Here is a 17,547-nt window from a genome sequence, read left to right as displayed (position 1 = left end):
TCCCATAATTTTCACATCTTTTTCTCAAAATCCCATAAACCCACATGGCCCTCCTCACTGTCCACCGTCTCTGGCAGAAGCATGGAACCTGTACAGCTCTTCAGTGTTGTCATGAGCATTGCAAGCAGACGGCATACAATCCTGCAGCATTTGCAGAGCCACAAGAAGAACTGAATCAGTGGGGAACATGACAATTTCTTGGAGGACAGGTTGCTGTGGGACATAGTGACAATCAATTCAAGTTTATTGGTGGTGTTCACAGTGCAGCTGCAGATGGTGGAGCCCGAGAAACAAGCACTGACTGCTGGGATTGCATCATAATGCAATTTTGGGATGATAAGCAGTGGTTGCAGAACTTTCGGATGAGCAAGGCCACATTCCTGGATCTGTGCACCAAGCTTGCCCCAGGCCTCCAGTGCAGGGACACCAAAATGAGAGCTGCATTGACAGTGAAGAAGTGACTGTTGATCGCACAGTGGAAACTTGCAATGCCAGATTGATTCCTGACTGACCAATAGCAATCTGGAGTCAGAAAATCCACCGTGGAGGTCATTGTCATGCAGGTGTGCAGGGCCATTAATTGCCTTGTGCTTCATAGAACTGTGACTCTTGGCAATGTGCAGGACATAGTGCATGGATTTGCAGCAATGGGGTTCCCAAACTGCAGTGGAGTGATAGACAGCACACATATTCCTATTTTAACACCAGATCTCCTTGCCACAGAGTACATCAACAGAAAAGGGCTGCTTTTCTGTGGTTATGCAAGCACTGGTGGATAACTGGGGAAGGTGCATGATGCTTGCATCTTTAAGAACACTGGACTTTTCAGAAAGCTGCAAGCAGAGACTTTCTTTTCTTGATGAGAGGATTACCATTGGGAATATTGAAATGCCAATAGTGATCCTGGGTTACCCAGCCTACTCCTTGCTCCTCTAGTTTATGAAGCCATATCCAGATCACCTCAACGGCACCAAGGAACAATTCAACCCACCAACTCAGCAGAATGATAGTTGAATGTGCCTTTGGTTGTTTGAAGGGGGGCTGGCGTTGTTTACTCACAAGTTTGGACCTCAGTTAGAAAAATATCCCAGTCCTACAGCTGTCTGCATTGTCCTACATAATACCTATGAAGCAAAAGGGGAAAAGTTTCCTGTGGGGGGAGGGCCAGAGGTGCAGTGGCTGTCTGCTGAGTTTGAACAGCCAGACACAAGGTCTATTAGAAGAGCTCAAAGCAGAGCTATATGGCTCAGGGAGGCTTTGAAAGACCATTTTAACAGTGAGCCTGTCAAGCCTGAATCCTCACTCTGGAACCTCGAATGCACGAAGTGGGGGCCCGCAAGGATTTTAAAAATTAATACTTGCCACTCCAGGCTTGTATTAAACTACCAAGGTTACAGCTTCTCTCTGATCTTGGCTTGGTAAATGTTGCCACCACGCAAATGCAAAAAAAATCCTTTGAACCCAGGAAGGAGCACTTGGGAATTTGCCTCTGTGGGGTACCCTCAAGCCCTTTCACCCCCCTCCGGGGAAGAGCTGAAAAAGAAAACAAAGGAAATTAGCTGTTGCCACCAGCTAATCAAACAGCATATGCATAAACCTCTTTGGACCCCAAAAATCCAATCCTGTTCTTTAAAAAGGTAAATTTTATTAAAAACAAAAAGGAAAAAAATACATCTGGAACTTGGGCTTTTGCTAGATTTTAAAAGAGCAATTCCAAAAATTAAGCACCCAAACTAGCTTTCTTGGTGGTTCAGCTTAAAGGTTACAAGCAAACAAAAGCATCAGGGGTTAGCACAGAGGAGATCCACAAGTCAAAATAAAAAATAATCCTGATTGTGTCAAACTAAACATTACATATCCAAATAATTTCTTCTAGCTATGGAAGATGAATTTGCATACCTGGTTCAAGTCTTACATAGCATTGCTGTTCCATGTCTCCTTCTTTGGAGAACAACAGACAAAGGGAAAGTTTCTTTCCCAATTTTAAAAAGTTCTACTTTCCCATTGGCTCTTTTGGTCAGGTTCCTACTCCTTTTCTTTTACCTGTGGGCTTGCTAACCCTTTACAGGTAAACCAAGCAGAGAACAGACACCAAGAGGGATTTTACAGCTAACTGGCTGGATGGGTGTCCATAAGAGAGCTCCCCCACAACCCCCTTCAGTTATCACAGAGCCACAGTAACATGTTTTGTTGCAGTGTGCTTTACCTGGCCCTGCTTTTTTGTTGCCTGGTAGGAATTGTGTGGTGATTGCTGTACATGTAGAAATATAACATTGTCAATACATCTATTAATTTTGTTTGGGTTTATCCTATCAGTTGTATCACATTGTCAGTAACAAGTAATTGGTTGCTCCAGACCTGCCAAGTACTTAGGAGCAGATCTTGCAAACTAATAAAGAGGAGTTATTTTTTTAAACAATAGAAATTTATTTTGTAAAAGAATTCTGTCAAAAAACAAAACTGTGAAATTTTAAAGCAAATACATTTAGAACTTAATAAAACTTAACAAATTCAGAGAACAGAACTGATGAGGAGGAAGGAACACTTGTGTCCATTTCAGCTACACATACATCAACGGTTGCTTTCATAGGTTAATATACATGAAGCTGTGATGTCCCTCTGGATGGAGTGGTAGGGGTAATGCAGTGACCCCTGATGCCATGTGGAATGTTGAGGGGGGTATATGATGGTCCTGATATTAAGTTCTCAATGGGCTGCAGAGGGAGGCAAGCCCCACTCCATCAGAATCTGCAGCATCTGTGTTTGCTGCCCAAGAAGCACCATTATGTCCCGGTGCAGCTCACTCTCCTTTTCCTTTTGGGACTCCTGGGTCTTTCTCCTCCCCACCTTATCCTTCTCCAGGCTGTCCTCAGTGTTCATCCTCCAGGCCCTGTGCTCATGGTCCAATGCAGCACTGGCTTGCAGGATCTCATTGAATATGTCATCCTAAGTCCTTTTCTTTCTCTTCCTTATCTGACTCAGGCATTCTACGGGTATGGAGGGGGAGGCCCTGAAGGCTGCAGCTGCAGATAAAACATGCAGAGGTACCATTGTCAGTCTGTTCACTACAGAAAGCAAAGCTTAAGATGCAGAACTCACTCCCCTAACATTTTAAGCACTACATTCTAACTCCTGCTTGGGATTCCATGCACACAGCACCAGCCATGGTGAGTATAGCTGCTGGGTGGTGGGGAAATGAGGAGGGAATTGCTCAGTTACATGAACCCAGTAGTCCAGGGCAATGGCACTGAATAGTGGCACCATTTTCAACAAGCGATGGTGATATCTGCTGAGGGTAGCACAGGCAGAGAGAGCACAGCATCCTGAAGCTGCCCAGGCTTGTATGCTGCTAGCCTCTGTACTGCAATGATGCCCACTGAAGTTATCACTGGGTGGAATGAGAAACTGTCCTACTTTGAAATAATAAGGCTGCCAGCCCTAGAAACCTTCCAGAGAGGATTGCGAGAATTCCCATGGAAGTGGCATTGAGCTCTCACAGGAGAATTCAAGGGACATCCCTGTATACATGAACAAACTACTCAGCCTGCCCCCATACACACACCTAACTCTAGAGGGGCAGGAAATGTAGATAGCAACTGTATCTCTCTTGGTTGTACCGCTACCTCTTCTAGCATGAGTAAATTAATGAAAAGTCAGAAGCTGTGTCCTGCTATTTTGGGGGTGCCAACCCTGTAATGGAAAATTTATCTGCGCACTTACCCGAGGTTCCTTCCCCTGCATTGGGCTCGCCTGTGCTCAACTGGCAGGACTGGCTAGGCTGTGGTGGAGTCAAAAATAGGTTCTGCATACTCACTGCATAGCTGGATCACCTGGTTGCCTGTCCCCCATACCCTTCCTCATCTTCCTTGTCCACCTCCTTCTCCTCGCTGTTCACAGCAGGAGCCTGTGACTCAGGGTCCTCGGAGGTATCCACCATGGTATAGGGGGCTGGAGGGGTCAGTGCTGAGTATGGCATGCAGCTAATTTATTAAAATGTCAGGTCTGCAGCTTGGCACCAGATTAATTGTTGGCCTCCCGGGCTTCTGGTTTGCCTGCCGCAGCTCCTTGGCTTTCACTCAGCACTGCTGCTGGTCCCTGTCATACCCTTTTTCCTGCATCTCCCAGGCAATCTGCTCATAAATGTCGACATTTCTGTTGGCTGGTTCAGAGCTGTGACTGCATAGCCTCTTCTCCTCATAGGCCCAGGAGGTTCAGTATCTTCTGTCTACTCCAGGCAGAAGCTTATCTGGAGTGTATACCTGGCATGGTCAGCTGGCCAGTTGCACTCGACAATGGAAAGCTGCTAGGTGTGCTGGCCAAGGCAGGCAATCAGGAAAAGGAATTTTATAAATGTGTGGGCTTTAAAGGGGAGGGGGCTTCTAGTCTACACGACCCCTGGTCAGTGGAGTTCACAATGATGACCAAAGTGGTCATTGTACAATTCAGACTAATGACAGAAATGTATGCTCAGCCCTCTCCTGGACAATACAAAATATTTTAAGTCTGTTATTCCTTAAAGGTAATAATATATCACCTTATTATCTCAGATAGTTATTCAGACACTTCAATTTGAACACATTGGGTTAGATAGAACAATAAAACATGTTTATTAACTACAAAGAGAGATTTTGAGTACAAATTATGAGGCATAAAAGTCAGAAATGGTTACAAGAAAAATAAAAATAAGACTTTTCTGTTAGCTAATTTAACATACTATATCAGATTCAAGCAAAGTTTCTCACACGTTTTCAGCAGTCTTATTGATCAAACAGTATAGGTCAGGACCCCTCCCCACAGTCCAATGAATGCTTCCTTTGTCACTTCAGGTGCAGTGAATGCAATGAACAGGGAGAGAGACGGGTGTGCTTTGGGGTGTTTGTCCCTCCTTTTTATTGTTTCAGTCCCTTTCTTTAAAAACATTTCCAGCAGGGCACTAGGAGACAGAGTCTATGTAAAAGGATGTTCTCTGCTGCCTTTTTCTTGCTTGTATGAGCTTTCTTTGTTTCCCTTCCTGCTTGATGACTTGATGCAAATTAAGCAAAGCACACATTCCTTTGTTTAGGACAGACCTATTTACCAACCTGTTTGGGCAGGGCTGTGAGAGTTGAAACGTGTGTTAATAATACCCCACAGGGAAATCTTATAACTTTACATACAATGTTGCCACACATATTTTATCAGGATGATACTGATCAGCAAATTATGAGCTTTCAGATGATACCTTACAAAACATGGCTTGAACAAAATTATCACAATAGTGTGTATGGCATGAACACAGGGGTATATTCGGTCACAATGCAGCACTGTGGGACAGCAGCTTGAGGACAGTTAAGGTTGACATAAGTAATGTAATGTCTACACTCGCACTGCATCAACCTAAGTACATCGACTGTGGGTCTTAGCTGGGCTGTTAGCCTCATGGAGGTGGTGTTCCCATGTTGGTTTAACAGGGCACTTATATTGGTGGGAGAGACATACAAAACTAGGCTGAAATAAGCCGCCTTGCATCAAACCTAACTTTGTAGTGTAGACCAGGCTTCAGTAATCCTTACCCCACTGAGGCCAAGCAGCATAAAAGTTACAATTCCTCCTTTTTAGTGCTTTTTATCCCTTTCACCCTTCTACTTCGAGTTGCAAGTTCAGCTGTTGTGAGGAATTCAGTTGCATGTCTCCTTTTCATGGGTCGGGGGACAATGGTGGAGAGCAATCAGCACAGTCTTTTGGCATCTGATGTTCCACAATTGTCCGTCTGGTGTTGGTGGGCCTTCTTTTGTAGGGCAGAAGATAACACCTCCTGTGGCAAACTAGTATTTCACACTTGTTAATTCCTCTCTCATGTCTGGTGATTTACAGTTACAGAGCAAAAAGAAAAGGAGGACTTGTGGCACCTTAGAGACTAACAAATTTGTTTGTGCATAAGCTTTCGTGAGCTATAGCTCACTTCATTGGATGCATTCAGTGAAAAATACAGTGGGGAAATTTATATATACAGAGAACATGAAACAATGGGTGTTACCATACACACTGTAATGAGAGTGATCAGGTAAGGTGAGCTATTACCAGCAGGAGAGCTGGGGGGGGGACCTTTTGTAATGATAATCAAGGTGGACCATTTCTAGCAGTTGACAAGAACATCTGAGGAACAGCGGGGTGGGGTGGGGGGTGGAATAAAGATGGGGAAATAGTTTTACTTTGTGTAATGACCCATCCACTCCCAGTCTTTATTCAAGCCTAAGTTAATTGTATCCAGTTTGCAAATTAATTCCAATTCAGCAGTCTCTCGTTGGAATCTGTTTTTGAAGTTTTTTTTGTTGAAGAATTGCCACTTTTAGGTCTGTAATCGAGTGATCAAAGAGATTGAAGTGTTCTCCAACTGGTTTTTGAATGTTATAATGTTTTGTTGTATCATCTGGTAGGTTGTAGATCCTTGATGATGCGTTGGAGAGGTTTTAGTTGGGGGCTGAAGGTGATGGCTAGTGGCGTTCTGTTATTATCTTTGTTGGGCCTGTCCTGTAGTAGGTAACTTCTGGGTACTCTTCTGGCTCTGTCAATCTGTTTCCTCACTTCAGCAGGTGGGTATTGTAGTTGTAAGATTGTGTTTGTCTGAAGGTCTCAGAAGGTGTTTGTCTCAAAAGGTGTTTGTCTCTGTCTGAGGGGTTGGAGCAAATGCGGTTGTATCGTAGAACTTGGCTGTAGACAATGGATCGTGTGGTGTGGCCTGGATGAAAGCTGGAGGCATGTAGGTAGGCATAACAGTGGGTCAGACCGCTATCCTGAAGGACGACCCATTACTCTCACAGATCTTGGGAGACAGGCCAGTCGTTGCTTACAGACAACCCCCCAACCTGAAGCAAATACTCACCAGCAACCACACACCACACAACAGAAACACTAACCCAGGAACCTATCCTTGCAACAAAGCCCGTTGCCAACTGTGTCCACATATCTATTCAGGAGACACCATCACAGGGCCTAATCACATCAGCCGCACTATCAGGGGCTCATTCACCTGCACATCTACCAATGTGATATATGCCATCATGTGCCAGCAATGCCCCTCTGCCATGTACATTGGCCAAACTGGACAGTCACTACATAAAAGAATAAATGGACACAAATCAGATGTCAAGAATTATAACATTCAAAAACCAGTCGGAGAACACTTCAATATCTTTGGTCACTCGATTACAGACCTAAAAGTGGCAATTCTTCAACAAAAAAACTTCAGCGAGAGACTGCTGAATTGGAATTAATTTGCAAACTGGATACAATTAATTTAGGCTTGAATAAAGACTGGGAGTGGATGGGTCATTACACAAAGTAAAACTATTTCCCCATGTTTATTCCCCGCCGCCCCTGCTGTTCCTCAGATGTTCTTGTCAACTGCTGGAAATGGCCCACCTTGATTATCGCTACAAAAGGGTTTTTCCCCTCTGCTCTCCTGCTGGTAATAGCTCACCTTACCGATCACTCTCGTTACAGTGTGTATGGTAACACCCATTGTTTCATGTTCTCTGTGTATATAAATCTCCCCACTGTATTTTCCACTGAATGCATCCGATGAAGTGAGCTATAGCTCACAAAAGCTGATGCTCAAATAAATTTGTTAGTCTCTAAGGTGCCACTAGTTCTCCTTTTCTTTTTGCAGATACAGACTAACATGGCTGCTACTCTGAAACCTGTCAGTTACAGAGCAAACACTTAAATATTACCTTATAGCAGATGATACAAACTGTTATAAGTGAGATTAATGCATACAGCAATTTACAAGCATTCCATAAAGTCTAAACACTAAGCACATTTTTATAACTCTGCTACCTAGTTCAACAATACTCATACATAAGTGAGCCAGATTGGTTCCAGCTGTGTATTTGTCAGTGTTCAGTTGAGATTTAGGGGCACCTGGTCTGCCAGTGTCAAAACCATATGCATGGCAATGAACATTCATGGCAGCACAATGTGATTACCCCAGGGAGAATCTGGTTGGGCCTCAGGGACTCACACAACAGTGTAAGGGACTCTTTCATCATCACAAGGTAAAGACCTATATAAACAGACACACCCCAGCATCAGGCAGGAGTAGATGCTGAGATGGGAAATGAAACAACTATCTCCATGCACAGAAAAGGGACTACAGACAGGTCTGCCAAGCACAGAGTCATTTCTGCGGAGATCCCTTCTTTGTGCCTTTATCCTCATGCAACAATGCGTAAGTACAGGATGCAGACACTGGAGCCCCAGACACTCCAGAAGCACAGTGCCAAATTTGTTCGTAACAGCTTGTTAAAATGAGGCTAATGGTCAATAACAGCAGAACATCATGACTCAGATTAAATCTCTGAAGGCACATCTGCAGAGTCTGCCAGGTTTTAATTTAACCAGTTTGATTCAAGGATACACAGCCTTGATTCATCTCCCCCTGAAAGAGGCCATCAGTTTTCCTTAGAGAATCAGAGGCTAATGGGTTTGTTATGTTCTGATTCCTAAATCTGATGTGCATCTGGTACAGATGGAAGTCTGTTCTTCAGAGATAAGGCTGGTGCTGATTCATATTATATATTTTCAGCCACTGGCATCCACCAGAGCTTGTGCCAAGCTCAAAGGTAAAGGCAAGGTGGATAATGCTGTATTAATGCTGTATCTGTTTCCCTTGTTTCCCAGCTTGTCCTTTGTGGGTCCCAGCCTTTAGCTTTTGTCTTTATTCCTACACACCTCGCTCCTAGCTATGCACTTTGTTATTAATGTCTTTTATTAACTCTTTTTCCTCCCAGTCACCTCCATCCCCGTTCTCGTTCACCTAACACCCCTCAGCATGAAAGTAACCTTGCCTAAGCTCCCCACACAGGCGTGTGCAATTGCTCACCCACAGGCTACAGTGATGGACAGCTATATAATGCCCTAACAGACAGGGGACTTCTGACAGTTCCCTAACAGTAAGCCTCTTGCCAAGACTCCCAGAGTTCAGCAGCTGCACATGGTGTATGGCAAATGGTGCGCACACAGCGTTCCCTGCCCCGTGACTGCAACATCTGACAGACGCAGCATGTCACAAGCTCCCACAGTCTGAATTCAGTGTCAACCCCAGACTCCTGCTCTGTGAATAAAAAGAAGCAGATACAGCAGGCACCCTCCCAGGGCTGGGCCACTCCTCAGCATATAGGGTACACCAGTCTGGACTTTGCTGGACTCCCACCCAGCCACCGCCCTACAACCAACAGCCCCTTCTACAGCACCTCTGAATGGGGCCCGCTCAGTCTTCAGGACTCTATAACAGGGGCTGCACAGAGAAGTATTGCAGGATGAACAGCTAATGGTAGAGTGTGAGGAGATATAAGTTACATTCAAGAAGAATAATGGTTATATATTTGGTTTTTGTGGGTAAAAAATTCAAACAAAGTGCCTGCTATCTGGTGGCAGTGAGTGAGTGCAAAATACACTGTAAAACAATAGCTTTCATCCTTTTAATTGCCTTCTCTCAGACTATTATGAATGGGTAATAAAAATAACAATGGATAATAACAATAACAATGCATTACATTTACTTCACACACATCTTGGAGGATCCCAAAGCACTTTGCAGTCTGTTGTTAAAGCAACGCTGCAGTGACAGCTATGGTGAAGGAGCCTGAGTGTTTCTATTTTAAGCTTCTCTTTTTAGTTACTGAGACTTTATTTTCTTAAATATTCATATTTTGTGCTAAAATTTTCAAGTTCTGGTCCAAAATTATGAGAGTAGTAGGGAAAATCCCTATTTAAAAAAAAAGTTGTGATTTTTGTAAACAGCAGGAGTTATGGAGTATATGGGAAGTCAAAAGATGAAATCTGGCAAGATAAGAGTGCTGAAGGAGCAGAGATTGTCTTTCAGTGTTTTGGGGAAAATCGACTTTGAATACGCCCCATCATTCACTGGACTGTGTGCAGACTGCTAGAACTCTTGGTATTTATCAAGTTATCACCCCTTAATCTTCTCTTGGCTAAGGTTCTTCAGTCTCTCACAGTGAGGCAGGTTTTCCAGACCTCACATTGTTCTTGTAGCTCTTTTTTTACTCCTTTCCAGTTTTCCAACATCATTTCAAATATGGACACCAGAACTGGACACAGTATTCAGTAATGGACTTGCCAGTACTGTACACAGAGGTAACACTGCCTCCCTGCTTCTACTCAATAGACCCTTGTTCATGTATCCAAAGATCACATTGATCCTCTTAAGCCACAGCATTGCACTAGGAGCTCACTTGGTTTCCACCATGGACCCATAAGATTTTTTCAGAGTCACTGCTTTCCAAAGCCTGTAAATGTGACCTGCATTCTCTGTCCCTTGGATGTTTGACCTTTGCATTTGGCCATAATGAAACATATATTGTTCCAATGACCCCACCTTATCAAGAGATCCACATCTCTCTGTAGAACTCTGTGGAGCAACGAACAAGGAGAAGCCAACAAAGTTCTCCTGGGGGGAGTTCCCACAGAGTTTTTGCCTTTCAGGCTTCTGTGAGCAGTAAATACAACTTAGAGGAGAGGAAAGTGATCAGGAACAGTCAGCATGGATTCACCAAAGGCAAGTCATGCCTGACTAATCTAATTGCCTTCTATGATGAGATAACTGGTTCTGTGGATGAAGGGAAAGCAGTGGATGTGTTGTTCCTTGACTTTAGCAAAGCTTTTGACACAGTCTCCCACAGTATTCTTGCCAGCAAGTTAAAGAAATATGGGCTGGATGAATGGACTATAAGGTGGATAGAAAGCTGGCTAGATTGTCGGGCTCAACGGGTAGTGATCAATGGCTCCGTGTCTAGTTGGCAGCCAGTATCAAGTGGAGTGCTCCAAGGGTCAGTCCTGGGGCCGGTTTTGTTCAATATCTTCATAAACGATCTGGAGGATGGTGTGGATTGCACCCTCAGCAAGTTTGCAGATGACACTAAACTGGGAGGAGAGGTAGATACGCTGGAGGGTAGGGATAGGATACAGAGGGACCTAGACAAATTGGAGGATTGGGCCGAAAGAAATCTGATGAGGTTCAACAAGGACAAGTGCAGAATCCTGCACTTAGGACGGAAGAATCCAATGCACTGCTGCAGACTAGGGACGGAATGGCTCGGCAGCAGTTCTGCAGAAAAGGACCTAGGGGTTACAGTGGACGAGAAGCTGGATCTGAGTCAGCAGTGTGCCCTTGTTGCCAAGAAGGCCAATGGCATTTTGGGATGTATAAGTAGGGGCATTGCCAGCAGATCGAGGGACGTGATCATTCCCCTCTATTCGACACTGGTGAGGCCTCATCTGGAGTACTGTGTCCAGTTTTGGGTCCCCAGAAGGATGTAGAAAAATTGGAAAGAGTCCAGCGGAGGGCAACAAAAATTATTAGGACACTGGAACACATGACTTATGAGGAGAGGCTGAGGGAACTGGGATTGTTTAGTCTACAGAAGAGAAGAATGAGGGGGGATTTGATAGCTGCTTTCAACTACCTGAAAGGGGGTTCCAAAGAGGATGGCTCTAGACTGTTCTCAGTGGTAGCAGATGACAGAACAAGGAGTAATGGTCTCAAGTTGCAGTGGGGGAGATTTAGGTTGGATATTAGGAAAAACTTTTTCACTAGAAGGGTGGTGAAACACTGCAATGCGTTACCTAGGGAGGTGGTGGAATCTCCTTCCTTAGAAGTTTTTAAGGTCAGGCTTGACAAAGCCCTGGCTGGGATAATTTAGTTGGGGATTGGTCCTGCTTTGAGCAGGGGGTTGGACTAGATGACCTCCTGAGGTCCCTTCCAACCCTGATATTCTACGATTCTGAAGAGGCTCTTAGGAGGAAGACAATATGGAGGTCAGCGATCAGCTGTTCTGACCTGCACAGGATGTGCCATGTGTGTCTTTCTCCCAGAGGATAGAAGCGACTTCGTCTGTATTAAGTGCAAGCTGGTCTCCATATTGGAAGAGAAGGTTAAAGGACTAGAGACCCAAGCATCAACCCTGCTCTGCATCAGAGAAAATGAAGACTTTCTGGATAGAAGCCAGTGTTTGGTACTGCAGGCACAGCATGCTGAAGAATCAGAATCAGAACGGGGAAGAAAATTGGGAGCAAGTGACCTCCAGAAGGACAAAGAGATGAGCCCATGTATCCCCAATGCAGATAGACATAAGAAACCGTTTTCTGGCTCTCTGCACAGGTACTACGGTGGAGAATGGTTTGATAGAGTCATCTGAGGGAAGGGATCAGAAAGAGACCCCATCGACTGGAAAGCATGGGATGCGTTGTCCTAGGGATGGGGATTCCATAACCACCAAGAAGAGGAGATGGGTAGTGGTGGTTGGGGACTCCCTCCTAAGTGGGATGTAATCATCCAACTGTTGTCCAGACCGCGAATCTCAAGAATTTGTGATGGGCATGTGCTATAGACCACCAGACCAGGAGGATGAGGTAGAAGAGGCTTTCTTCGGACACTTACAGAAGTTTCTAGATCACACGTCCTGGTTCTCATGGGGGACTTCAATCACCCTGATATCTGCTGGGAGAGCAATACAGGAGTGCACAGACAATGCACAAAGTTTTTGGAGAGTGCTGGGGACAACTTCCTGGTGCAAGTGCTGGAAGAACCAACTAGGGGCCATGCTTCTCTTGACCTGCTGCTCACAAACACGGAAGAATTGGTAGTGGAAGTAGAAGTTGATGACAATCCTGTGCAGCCGTGACCATGAGATGGTCAAATTCAGGATCTTGACAAAAGGAAGAAAGGAGGGGCTGCAGAATATGGACACTGAACTTCAGAAAAGCAGACTTTGACTCCCGCAGGGAACTGATGGGCAGGATCCCCTAGGAGGCTAATATGAGAGGGAAAGGAGTCCAGGAGAGCTGGCCGTATTTTAAAGAAGCCTTATTGAGGGGGCAGGAACAAACCATCCTGAAGTGCAAAAAGAATAGGAAATACCCCAGGCATATTTTGCTTAAAAGAGAAATCTTCAGTGAGCTTAAACACGAAGAGGAATCTTACAAGAAGTGGAAACTTGGACAGATGACTAGGGAGGAGTATAAATATATTGCTAGAGCATGCAGGGGTGTATTCAGGAAGGCCAAAACGCAACTGGAGTTGCAGCTAGCAAGGGATGCAACAAGAAAAAGGTCAGGGAAAGTGTGGGACCTTTAATGAATGGGGGAGGCAACCTAGTGACAGATGATGTGGAAAAAGCTGAAGTACTCAATGCTTTTTTTGCCTCTGTCTTAACGAACAAGGTCAGCTCCCAGACTGCTGTACTGGGCAGTGCAGTATGCGGAGGAGGTGAGCAGCCATCAGTGGGGAAAGAACAGGTTAAGGACTATTTAGAAAAGCTGGACATACACAAGTCCATGGAGCTGGATGCAATGCATCCGAGGGTGCTGAGGGAGCTGGCTGATGTGATTGCAGAGCCATTGGCCATTGTTTCTGAAAATTTGTGGCAATCAGGGGAGGTCCTGGACAATTGGAGAAAGGCAAATATAGTGCCCATCTTTAAAAAAAGAAATAAGGAGAATCTGGGAACAACAGAGCAGTCAGCCTCACCTCAGTCCCTGGAAAAATAATGGAACAGGTCCTCAGGGAATCCATTTTGAAGCACTTGGAGGAGAGGATGGTGATCAGGAACAGTCAACATGGATTCACCAAGGGCAATCATGCCTGACTAACCTGATTGCCTTCTATGATGAGATAACTGGGGCTCTGTGGATATGGGGAAAGTGGTGGACGTGATATAACAAAGCAAAGCTTTTCATATGGTCTCCCACAGTATTCTTGCCAGGATGTTAAAAATGTATGGATTGGATGAATGGACTATAAGGTGGATAGAAAGCTGGCTAGATCATTGGGCTAAAAGGGTAGGGATCAATGGTTTGCAGCCGGTATCAAACGGAGCGTACCAGGAGTCGGTCCTGTGGCTGGTTTAGTTCAACATCTTCACTAATGATCTGGATGATGGGATGGATTGCATCCTCAGCAAGTTCACAGATTACACTAAACTAGAGGGAGAGGTAGATACACTGGAGGGTAGGGATAGGGTCCAGAGTGACCGAGACAAATTGGAGGATTGGGCCAAAAGAAATCTGATGAGGTTCAACAAGGACAAGTGCAGAGTCCTGCACTTAGGACGGACGAAACCCATGCACATCTTTGTTAAAGATATTGATTCGTGTTGGACCAAGAACAGATTCATGGAGGGCCCTATAGAAACACCCACTTTGGATGATGATTCACCACTTTACAGTCACTTTTTGAGATCGATCTCTTAGCCAGTTTTTAAACCAGTTAATATATGCGACATTGTTTCTTTTTAGTGCTGCTAATTATTTTAACCAGCATGTTATTTAACACTAAGGCAAATGACTTAAATAAATCTCAGTATATTTTGTCAACAAAGTTACACCCAATCGTAACCAAATATGAAATCTGATTAAAAAAATAAAATAAAATCATGGTTGTTTGTAAGTCCTGTTTTCTGTAAAACCATATTGATTGGCATTAATTATGCTGCCATCTATTAATTCTTTACCACTGTCTCCCATATCAGCGTTTCCAGTTTTTCTTGTGATGGATGTCAGGCTGATGAGCCTGTAGTTACTTGTTTTTATCCTTTTTAAATATTGACACAAAGTAACTTTCCTCCAGTGCTCTGTGAATTCCCCAAGGAAATGCTACTTCTCTTTAAGGTTTGAGGCAGAGGCACTGAGTTCTCTTCCCCTGACTGGGACATGTGGGGGCTACCATAGTCTAAGAATCAAATAATTAGAATAATAGAGTTGCATCCAAACCCAAAAGTGTGGCAGAAATCATGAGTGACAAAGAAGGGGGAAAGAGAAAAACTCACCCATAACAGTAGCTTTCTGCATACCTCTATCATGCTTTCACTATTAGATGCTACAGACAAATTACGACCCCTTAGGTGCCTCACTTTACAAGAAATACATAACTTCCCCCAGCACGAAAAGCAGCTAGATTGGGCTGGAGGCTAGAGCTGTTTGATGACACCCAGCTGCAGTTTAGGAAAGGAAGTTGAGAAGAGCACCACAACTAGCTGGAACAGCAGGGAGACACGGTGAAGCACGTGGAATTACCCCTCAGAGAATTGGCCCGGACATTCTGTTTAGATTAGACACTTGATTTGAAAATTTAACTGAAAAACAGAAAGCAAGCACGCCACACCTCCCACGGTAAAGCTAAAGGCCCCTTGAGCCAGGGTGGTTCGGGATGACAAGTCATTCTACTCAGTTGTAATGACCCATTTCTCCGGTGTCTGATAGAGCCAACATTGATAAATGGGGAAGTACTCACTTCTGGACCTTGGCTGGCTTCTCTGGCTTCTCCGGGTATGGGACGATCAGGTCGATAGCCGAGTCAGGCTTCTGGAGGAGCGTGCCCAACTTGGTCTTGATCTCCTTCGCTCTGCAGAGGGACAGAAAGCAAGAAGGTAGAGAGAGAATCTTCAGAGTGCATATAAGTGTCTCTTGGCAATGATTACTATGATCATGTGTTGTCCTGGCTTGACATAGGTAACTTGCCTCATTTCTCTGTGAGTATAATTGAGAAGGTGAAAGGAAGGTTAAATTGTAAATAGGGGCTTGACAAACAGTATGCTGGAGTCAGGATGTCTGTGCTAGCTAAGATAAGCAGCAACACCTTCATGCTAGGGACTATGGACAAGAAACACCTGGAATGTAAAGATCAGGTTCCACATGAACAGCACATGGACAGAGCATGCTGTACAGAGGATTGATTCCTGCAAAGTAACCAAGCCAAGCCAAAAATGTGTGGTGTAATATATACCAAATGCAATGTAATGTGTAAAGGTCTATAAAGAAAGAGGTTGTCTGTGCAGCTTTGGATGTGTGGTACGCTCTATACCCACACCCTATGCTTGAGTCTGATCAGCTAAGAGTAGCTTCGCTATATCCCAAATAAAGGAACCTAAGTGATGAAATCCAGAGTTGAACTGAGTGTTTTGGATCCCAGAGAACTGGATGAAATGTTCTCCCAGAACTGGACAAGGTATTCTGGATAAGTTGAATGGAAAAGGTCTCGGAGGGAATTCCAACATCATGTTTCTACTGAGTGTACTTGCCTGGGAAGGAGGCAAAGCTCTGCCATGACAGCCATTTATGTGGTGGCTGTATAGTATGTAGTTGTTATGTTTCTGTTTCCTGTCTGTCTCTAAGGTCGCTGTTCGTGGGCTGGAGACAGACAACCATTGTGAGCTGAATATGCAGAAGACAGACTGTTTTCATGGACACCCGACATTTGATGTTCCTTGTTTATTTGTTCCTTGACTCTAAGCATAGGTCAATCTGTCTGAAATGATGCGCCTGCCCTTTGTGTATGGAGGTATAGCAGCTCAGACACAGCAGGCTCTGGCTGAGCAAGAGATGCCTCACAAACCAGCGCCCTTGCTTGGCTTTGGGTGCTCTGCCATGAAGAGCCATACCACAGCTCTTGTTGGAAACAAGGCTCTATTTCCAAGGAAACTGTTGACTTTTCAGTGAAAAAACTGAAAATTGAAAAGCTTTTGGCTGAAAACTGATGTTTTTCAATTTGGAAATGGCAACTTAGAGCTTCCTAGGAATTGCAGTTCAGATGCTTCGTGCAACCCTTCTCCCTGTGGCTGGAGTCCGTGGCTGGGCCACACCCCCAGTCAGTTGTTGGGCATTCCGCTTTTTGGTGGAAAGCAGACACTTTCAGTGAAAATTTTATTTAGCTGAAACCCCCAGTTTTCTGTCCAAAAGCAGCCTTGATGGCAAATGGGCTGATATATTGTGCAGGGCTTGGAGAGAGGCCAAGGAGGGTGCTTGGCACCCTGGGCAGGAGTGAGCTCCAGCCCTGGGGTGTAAAGGAACAGCCTGCATGGGGCACATGGACAGGAGAGGATGTGGCAGACACAATGGAGCAAAGAGCAAGAACAGAGATGCATGATGGAGAAGCATAGAAATGCCAGGCTGGAAGGGATCTTCATACGTCATATAGTCCCTCCCGCCATATGGAGGCAGGACCAAGTAAACCTAGACAATCCCTGACCCGTGTTTGTCCAACCTGCTCATAAAAACCTCCAATGATGAGGATTCCACAACCTTCCTTGGAGCCTATTTCAGAGCTTAACTATCCTTAGAGTTAGAAAGTTTTTCCTAATATCTAACCTAAATCTCCCTTGCTGCAAATTAAACACATTACTTCTTGTCCTACCTTCAGGGGATATGGAGAACAACTGATCACTGTCTGCTTTATAACAGCCCTTAATATATTTGTTAAGGGCTGTTATCAGGTCTCCACTTACTCTTCACTTCTCCAGACTAAACATGCCCACTTATTTTAGTTACATGAGTACGAGAACTGGCTGTGTGAAAAACATATGAGTGAAGCAATTGTAATTAGCCAGGCACTACCTCAGGCTCCTCATAGTTCCTTGTCCCTCTGCTCCCTAGTGAAAATACAGACTTCAAGTACAGGCTTCAAAATTCCTTTCTGTGCCCTGAGTCTCTGAGTCAGGTCCAAACCAGTTTATGCATCTTCACCAGGGATGGGGAGACAGGGTTGGATGTTAA

General features: G+C 44.6%; 1 protein-coding gene across 4 annotated transcripts in view; it reads right to left on the bottom strand.

The window, feature by feature from the left end:
* The window catches only part of RGS5 (regulator of G protein signaling 5), a 75,172-nt gene that overhangs the window by 33,577 nt on the left and 24,048 nt on the right, over nucleotides 1-17,547 (bottom strand). For all 4 annotated transcript variants that reach the window (XM_073356201.1, XM_073356200.1, XM_073356204.1 and 1 more), the window contains exon 2: nucleotides 15,290-15,400. In XM_073356201.1, the coding sequence (XP_073212302.1) occupies nucleotides 15,290-15,400 (111 nt within the window). The remainder of the gene's footprint in view (nucleotides 1-15,289; nucleotides 15,401-17,547) is intronic.

The sequence above is a fragment of the Lepidochelys kempii genome, chromosome 8 (assembly GCF_965140265.1).
Source record: "Lepidochelys kempii isolate rLepKem1 chromosome 8, rLepKem1.hap2, whole genome shotgun sequence".
In the NCBI taxonomy this organism is placed as follows: domain Eukaryota; kingdom Metazoa; phylum Chordata; order Testudines; family Cheloniidae; genus Lepidochelys; species Lepidochelys kempii.
The sequence above is the reverse complement of the archived record's forward strand: the minus strand, read 5'-3'. Positions and strand labels throughout refer to the sequence as shown.